General features: G+C 45.2%; 1 protein-coding gene across 1 annotated transcript in view; it reads left to right on the forward strand.

Moving 5' to 3' along the window:
- The window catches only part of CRYBG3 (crystallin beta-gamma domain containing 3), a 130,095-nt gene that overhangs the window by 120,294 nt on the left and 1,741 nt on the right, over positions 1 to 8,060 (forward strand). The window contains exons 19-21 of the mRNA XM_080656497.1: positions 839 to 962; positions 5,893 to 6,051; positions 7,155 to 7,314. Coding sequence (XP_080512623.1) covers positions 839 to 962; positions 5,893 to 6,051; positions 7,155 to 7,314 — 443 coding nt within the window. The remainder of the gene's footprint in view (positions 1 to 838; positions 963 to 5,892; positions 6,052 to 7,154; positions 7,315 to 8,060) is intronic.

An 8,060-nucleotide genomic window follows, 5' to 3' on the forward strand; every position in this document is an offset into this window, starting at 1 on the left:
CAGGCCAGACGGGAGTGGCAAGAAGTATTCAAAGTGATGAATAGCAAGAACCTACAACCAAGATTACTCTACCCAGCAAAGCTAGCATTCAGAATTGAAGGGCAGATAAAGAGCTTCACAGATAAGAAAAAGCTAAAGGAGTTCATCACCACCAAACCAATATTATATGAAATGCTGAAAGGCATTCTTTAAGAAGAGGAAGAAGAAGAAAAAGGTAAATATAAAAATTATGAACAACAAATACATGTCTATCAACAAGTGAATCTAAAAATCAAGTGAATAAAAAATCTGATGAACAGAATAAACTGGTGAATATAATAGAATCAGGGGCATAGAAAGGGAGTGGACTGACAATTCTCAGGGGGAGAGAGTATGGGGGCTGTGGGAAGAGACTGGACAAAAAGCGTACACCTATGGATGAGGACAGTGGGAGGGAGGTAAGGGCAGAGGGTGGTGTGGGAACTGGGTGGAGGGGAGCTATGGGGGGAAAAAGGAGAAACAAATGTAATAATCTGAACAATAAAGATTTATTTTAAAAAATGTTATGAAAAATGACTTCATGTTCATTCCCAAAGGAACACAGAATTTTGGAGCTGGAGGGGACCTTGTTTGGAAGCAGAGAAACCAGAGTCCTAACAAGTCCAAATCTTCTGAGCCCCTGTCCAGGGGTTTTTTTTTGTGATCATCGCTGCTTTTTCTGTTAAAAAATAGAATTACGTATTTTTTTCTTTAAAATATCTACAAAGTCAGATGTTACAGAACGAACCTAGCTGGTGTAATACAGGGACTGCCTTTTGTTTTGAAGTCTCTCACTCTCTTCTTTCCTGCTTTCATATAGGTGGATAGCTTATGAAGGATCCAATTTCTTGGGAAGACAAATCCTACTCAAACCCAATGAGATCCCAAATTGGACGGCATTCAGCGGGTGGAAAACCATTGGTTCCCTCCGTCCTATGAAGCAGGTAGGGAGAAAAGAACCACGCCATCCAAAATAGCTCGATTTTCTAGTAGAAGTGGCATAAACCACAACAGCATCTGAAATAATGACCATTTCACTCAGTTTGCCATTTATGTAGCAGGGCGAGTGGACTAAGAGATACTGTAGATTTTAACCAGTTCATAAAATTCTATCTACGGTCAATGTTGGATTGTAGCTTTCAGTCCAAATTTCCCGTTTCATGGAAAATGAAGGTATTATAAGCTCTGCAGCAAGCAAATGGGACGAGAATGAACTCTGAGGCTGCACTCGTTTTACTTTCTAAATATTTGGATTTCCCCCCACTCATAGAATACTCAGGACGGGTCCTGGCAATTTAATTCAAGTCGCATCTATCGCACTAGTGCTTGTCAGTCTTCTGTTCAGAAGCTTCCCCCTGCACTGAGGGTGTGACCACTCTTCCCTGTGGCCTAGTCTCCTGGCTCATGGTCTTCTCCTCACTCTCAAGGTGTGCCCCACGCTCCAGCATCCAGCTGCCCCACTCAGCTGCTAGCACAGGTTTGCCTCTGTCAGGTTCTCCTTCATTGGTTGCCTGGCTGCCTCTTACTCATCTCTCTAAAGTCAGCTTGCCTGCCAGGTCCTCAGCGATGCCTCTGTCTCCCTCTCTCCCAACCTAAGCCGGATCCTAAAGACCTCGTTCTCCTCCAAGCCCCTGCACGGGGTTCGTAACAGTGTAGTTATGGTCGGAGTGGTGCTCACACTCTGTTGCAGCCCATGGAGGCAGGAGCGGTGCAGTTTTTGCACTGCCCCAGTGCCTGTCACAATGTAGGAGCTCAGGGACTCGTTTAATGAAGGAATGAAAGGGAAAATGGAATGTTTGACATTATGTAAACAATTGTGGAGGATGAAGGATAGACATGACTTCTGCCTTTGTGGAGCTTCATTTTTAGGGGTAAAATATCCAGCTCTAAATCTATAATAATAAAAGGGTAATATGCTAATTAGACCGGACGTCTTCCGGACATCCTTCCTGACGAAGCCAGGGCCAGAGGGGTGCCAGCCGGGTCTCGGGTGCCAGAGGGAAGCCAGTGCCAGCAACCAGGGGAAGGAAGGCCTACTCTTGCACAAATTTTCATGCATTGGGCATCTAGTCCTATATAATAAAAGGCTAATATGCAAATTGTGCCACCTACCGAGAGTTTGACCAGGGGGCGGAACCAGCCAGCCAACTGCCCGTGGCCCCTCCCCCTGGCCAGCCTGGCCCGATCAGCCATGATCGGGGCAGGCTGGCGGGACCCCACCCGTACACGAATTCGTGCACCAGGCCTCTAGTAGTAACATAAAATGCAAAACTGTGTGATCATCCAAAAGCCACAGGCAGTGCTGGCGCGGAGAAGGGCAGTGTGGACATGCGTGGGAGTGTGCAGGTTTCAGGAGCGGGGGAACCACAGGCTGCTGGGGCAGATGGTCAGTGGATATGCCATTTGCACTTTTCTCTAGAGGCCGTCCCTTACTTGATTCCAACAATAGCTCTTTAAGGCGGGAGTGTTTTTCCCATTTTCTAGATGGAAAAATAAGGCCCGGGGACGTAAAGCAAATTGGCAAGAATCATTCAAGTGTCAGAACCAGGATTCAAACCAAATCAATTGTCCTCTAAAATCTGTGTTCTTAGGCACCCGCACCCTACTCTCCTCCAAGATGAGATCCGTGTTTACAGAGCGTCACCCTGTGTTCCAGGCCCTGAGCTCAGCGGAGCAGTTGACATGAGTGCTGAGGCTCTGAGGTTCAGGTCTGACACACTGTTAAGTAGATGATGGCGAATAAAAACCTGGCCTAATTGGCTGCCCGGCCAGCATGGCTCAGTGGTTGAGCATTGACCTATGAACCAGGAGTTCACGATTTAATTCCCAGTCAAGGCACATGCCCGGGTTGCAGGCTCGATACCCAGTAGGGGCTGTGCAGGAGGCAGCCAATCAATGATTCTCTCATCATTGATGTTTTTATCTCTCTCTCCCTCTCCTTTCCTCCCTGAAATCAACAAAATATATATTTATTTTTTTTAAACTGACCTAATTGGTCATGCTACCTCTCTCTCTCTCTCGCACACACACACACACACACCTTCATTCCCACCACTCTGGTTCTGTTGGTTCAAATCGTAGCCCTGTCACTGTAAGCAGTGTGACTTTGGGCTGGAATGTCACCTCATCTTTTGGCACCTAAGACTCTTCAATAGTGAGACAGTGCCCGCAGTCCTTACTTCTCACTGTCGTTGTGAGGATTAAATAAGATACATGAAGAACTTGACACAACTCCTGGCTTGTGTTACTATAGTAACACATTTATCTTGCAAGTACCATTCACATGTCCCTGGAGAGAATCAGAGTTGCTCTTCTGACAGATCCCGGACGTCAGTGGGCTTTCCTGGCAGAGAAGGTGGGACAGGGTTTCCTGACCTGCACATGCTTATTCTTCCCTCCTGGCACATGGGATGATGGGTAATCGCATGGGGAAAAGCAAGGCAGAAGTGGGACTTCTGTGTAGTTTTTACCAACCATTCAATAACGTTTAATTCTGTGTTGCTAGAAACTCGAGACTGTTTCCCTCACTTCTGAAAGGCGATTCCTTGCTGGGGAAGGAGGGCCTCTCCATTGCTCAGGGCCCTGAGAATTAAAGATAACTAGAACAACAGCCTCTCGCTTCACATAGAAGCTTTTGACAGTTAACATTATGTTATTCTTGCATTGTGCTTTAGGAAATACCTGATTCCTATTCTGGTTAAGCATTTAATTTCAAAATAATATTTTAACAGGGATTGGTTTTCCTGTTGTCTATTTAGGCCACAGCTTTGAAACCCAGCCAAGGAATTCTGGGTTTCTACAACAGTACTATAGGCCTTATTGTCCTTTTGGTAAAGCTGTTGGTACTGCTTTAATTCATATTCTTGCCTAGAAATTTAGGAATAATTACAATGCGATTCTCTTTGAGGTTGGGAATTGGGAGTCACTGAAGCACTTACAATGCGCACCAGTGCTTTACAGTCTAATTACAGAGGCGTCAGAGTAAAGTGTGCAATAAGGGTAATCAGTACCTTGCTTGAGTTAATTGAGTAAACCTGGGATGTTTGTTCCTAACATAATTGGAACTCTGTCCTCTGCGAAGGTCATGCCTGGTTTCTTACATGTACAAGGTAAGAAACTGGAATAAAGATATAATGAAACCTCAAGAATTAATAATTGGCCCTAGCCGGTTTGGCTCAGTGGATAGAGTGTCAGCCTGCGGACTGAGGGGTTCCGGGTTCAATTCCAGTCAAGGACACGTACCTCGGTTGCATGCTCCCGGCCCTGGTCAGGGGCATGTGCGAGGCAACCAATTGATGTCTCTCTCACATCGGTGTTTCTCTCTCTCCCTCTCCCTTCCACTCTCTCTAAAAGTCAATGGAAAAAATATCCTCGGGTGAGGATTAAAAAGAGTAATTGCAGTGGGAAACCAGGCTGGATTATAGAAATTTAAATATGTTACTGTCACATTACAAATGCGGAAGTTGTGGTTTGAAACATGTAAAACATTTTGCCAAGTAGAGGTCTTTTTCACCTGCTTTCAATGACCAGATAAAAAATTGTCTATTAAGTGTTCAAAGTGTTCATTTCCTGAGGAAGGCTAAACATGGCAGCAATGTACCAAAATTCCAATGGCTTTGCACTGATTTCACAAAGGTTGAGATAGAAGTCATTGCTGGTCTTGCCGTAATACCTTGTTGCATCGACCTGGCACTTAAATTTCTCAGCGAAAGTCCTCCCTTATTAGATAACAGACCACTTGTTGGTACTAACGGGGAGGCAAGGTTCTAACTGGGAGGCAACACCTGACCCAGGGTCGGGATGTTGCGCGTCCTCTATGTCACCCCACGAAGACGGAGGCCTAGGGTTCGGGACTGAAGACCAGCTTGCATGGAGTCTCAGTCGTGTGCTGTCCTTCCACCATCTCGCTGAGTGCACACGGGTGCCTCTGGGACCAGCCTCTCACCCCGTCTGAGGGTAATGTGTGCTGTTCAGCACAGGCCTTAGAGCATCCTGGTGAGGAGAGGGCTTGGGTGCAGACAGACCTTGCTTCTCCACCTCTGTGTTACTAACCTTTCTGATAAAATTCAGGTCAGAATTATACTTTGTTAAAGGGTTGTTCTGGTTATTAATACTGACAGATAATATAGTAGCCCAGAAAGCATTTAGTATTAAGTTTTTTATATTACCTATTGTCTTTAGAGGCTAATCTTAGATTTAATATTTTAAAACTTTCTATATTCCACATCCAGGGGATGAAGTCCTTTGTTTACCCAGTTTTTAATAAACAGTGTAAAGGTCAACAAAGTGTAAATGTAAACAAGGAGGTTACAACAGCTCCTAGGGTCCTCGGCCACCGGGTCTTTTAAGTCCTCCCACAGCAGTCGCTTGGCACTTAGTCACAGCTCAGGACGGTATGTCTGGTGGCTGCACAGAGCTGCTGCGAGATCCTCGTAGGTAGTACCTGGCCTTGTTCCTACTCCCCTGCCTCCCCAGTTACAGCATAGCAGCTATTGAATTAAGCTTGTCAAGTCCCTAATTCCACCCCCGTGCCACATGGAATTCTAGAGAATGAAAGTATTACCTTTACTCTTCTAAAGGACATTTTTCAGAAAAATGTAATAGAGATTGTAAGTTGGAGCTTTGTGCTCAGTGGTGTAAGGATTTGCTAATAGGAAATATTAATTTATATATATATATTTATACGTGTGTGTGTGTGTGTGTGTGTATATATATATATATATATATATATATTTGCTAAAGGGACTGAGTGAAACTGACAGGAACACGCTAAATCCCGTCACCTCTCCCTTCCCCCCTCCAAGCCGCCTCTTTGGAAGGACTGATCTCCACATTCAACAGGTTTTTCCTAAATGCCTGTTTCCCCCGTTGCAGCCTGCAGTGTACATCAGGATCAAGAACCGGGCCCAGAACGAGTACCTGACGGTCGCTGGAAATGCCGCTGACGCCCGGGCGACCTCTGTGTGCACCACCCCCTACAGCGGGAAGAACACACAGGTCTGGCACTACTGCCGAGGACTCTTCAAATCCAAGGTAACCAGCCCTCATACCAGGCCCTGCTATTGGGTTTGGGCTTGTTCTTTTGGAAACCAGAATCTTGTCAAATCAAAAGGCATGAAAAACTAACGGAACTTCCTAGAAACAGTTTGTCCCATGATTATATACTAGTAAATACTGGTGCTTATACATGAAAGTGAACTGGACTTAGAGAAGTTTTTGATCTAGAAAATTCAGTTTCTATTTTAAAGTAAAATCTAAGATGACCACACATGGTGATCTAAATGGTTCTTTAGAACCAATGGTAAGTCACTGGGTCCAGGTTGGGCGTGTGCCCCTCAGGTGAGCTGCTCCTTCAAAGCCCAGATGGAACTGGCTGTTTTTGGGATCCCAGACCTGGTGGTGCCTTCTCGTTTCCAAAATGTACAATGAAGTGGTTAGAGAAGAGAGAAGCTGTCACTGGAGAAAGCCTAGAAAATAAAATCTAGGTTTCTGTTTCTCTGAGACTCTTCCATGTCTGATGCTGTGGGGAATAAAGTTTTAAAATGGTCCAAGTGTATTGTATTGTCTCGCCAGTGGATTGTCTACTTTTATCTCATGCTTCACCAAAAATGAAAAGCATTACGAAAACTAAGTTCTTCGAGCTAATACTTTTAAGGTAGCAGGGACTTAACATATAATTCCAGTCCAACAAACATTTATTGAACGTCTGTTGTCGGATGTAGGCATCTTTTTAAAAACAAGTACCTCTATTTCAGGTTTATTTCTATACATTTCCTCCCCTCAGCGATAAGGAAGACTTTTTGAAGCTTACTGAAGTTATACTTACGCATGTATAGTATTCTTTTCAGATGGGACATGGTCACTTAGTGTCTGTGATTTGTTCACATGGAAGGGCCCGGCTGCACGCTCCCTCTCGGGAGCACACCGCCCTCCCAGGCCTTTCCCTCGCCCAAGCTCCAAGGGCTTCTTTGCTTCTGTAACTCGTTCCCTGAGCCTACACAGCCCAGCTGGCTCCCTTCCACGACCTCTGTAACTTGCTAAATAAACTTTCTCTTAAAGTTTGAAAAGAAAAAAGGGACCAAATCCAAGGTATTTTAGCAAACACAGTGCTACCCATGCATTTCTTAACCCTGTAGGCCAGCGACACCTGCCTGGATGTGATTGGTGGCCGGGACACGCCGGGAGCTAGAGTAGCCCTGTGGGCGGAACATGGGCAACTGAGGCAGAAGTGGAGGCTGAACAGAAATGGCACCATCAGCTCCTGTCTCGGCGACCAGCTTGTCCTCGATGTGAAAGGTGGGCCGCAAGGAAACCCCCGACTCCTGTTGCTGGATTCCATTTTAAGTTAAACCCCTTCCCTCTCCTGGGTAAAGAAAAGCACTATGTATAAGAGAGAGGTTAGGTCATTTTAAATTATGTTGGGCAAAAGTTAAGATATGCTGTTTTAACAAACAAAACAATTAGCCATGTGGGTCAAGCAGGAAAAGCCTGAGGACACTGACTGAGGCTCCTGCTCATTAATCAGCCGTAAAACTTACACTTGTCATGCTGTGATCTTTGAGAACATTTTTACATTTCCATATCAAACCATAAAATATAATGTTTCTTAGAAAGAAACATCTCTCACGTTTTGCTATAAATTGCTATAGTCCTTAAAAGCCCTCATCTGAAACCTATGGGAAGTATTTAACCTTGTGTTTTCATCCAGCAAGGTCAGGGCCAGCAGGTTCAGGGCTGCTGCTGAATTGGGTTAGTCGTAGCCACTGCTGATGTAGAAACAAAACAGTACCTGGCACTCAGCCAGTCTCGAGCACCTGGTTCTCAGGCTCCTGTCGGGCCGGGGCACACCGCCTGTCATCACCCGTCACAGCTCTCGTGATGAGGTGAAGAATAGCTCAGCCTGTGTAAACTCAGTTTCCCATTTCAGCCCGCTTTGTAATGACATGCTAAGCGACCCAAACCGCGGGCTGAACAATAGCTGGTGGACACAGTTGAGCACCTGTGTGAACAAATAATCTTTTCTTTTGGAATTTCTGTTCTAG

Source organism: Plecotus auritus (genome assembly GCF_963455305.1).
Source record: "Plecotus auritus genome assembly, chromosome: 2".
Classification (NCBI taxonomy): domain Eukaryota; kingdom Metazoa; phylum Chordata; class Mammalia; order Chiroptera; family Vespertilionidae; genus Plecotus; species Plecotus auritus.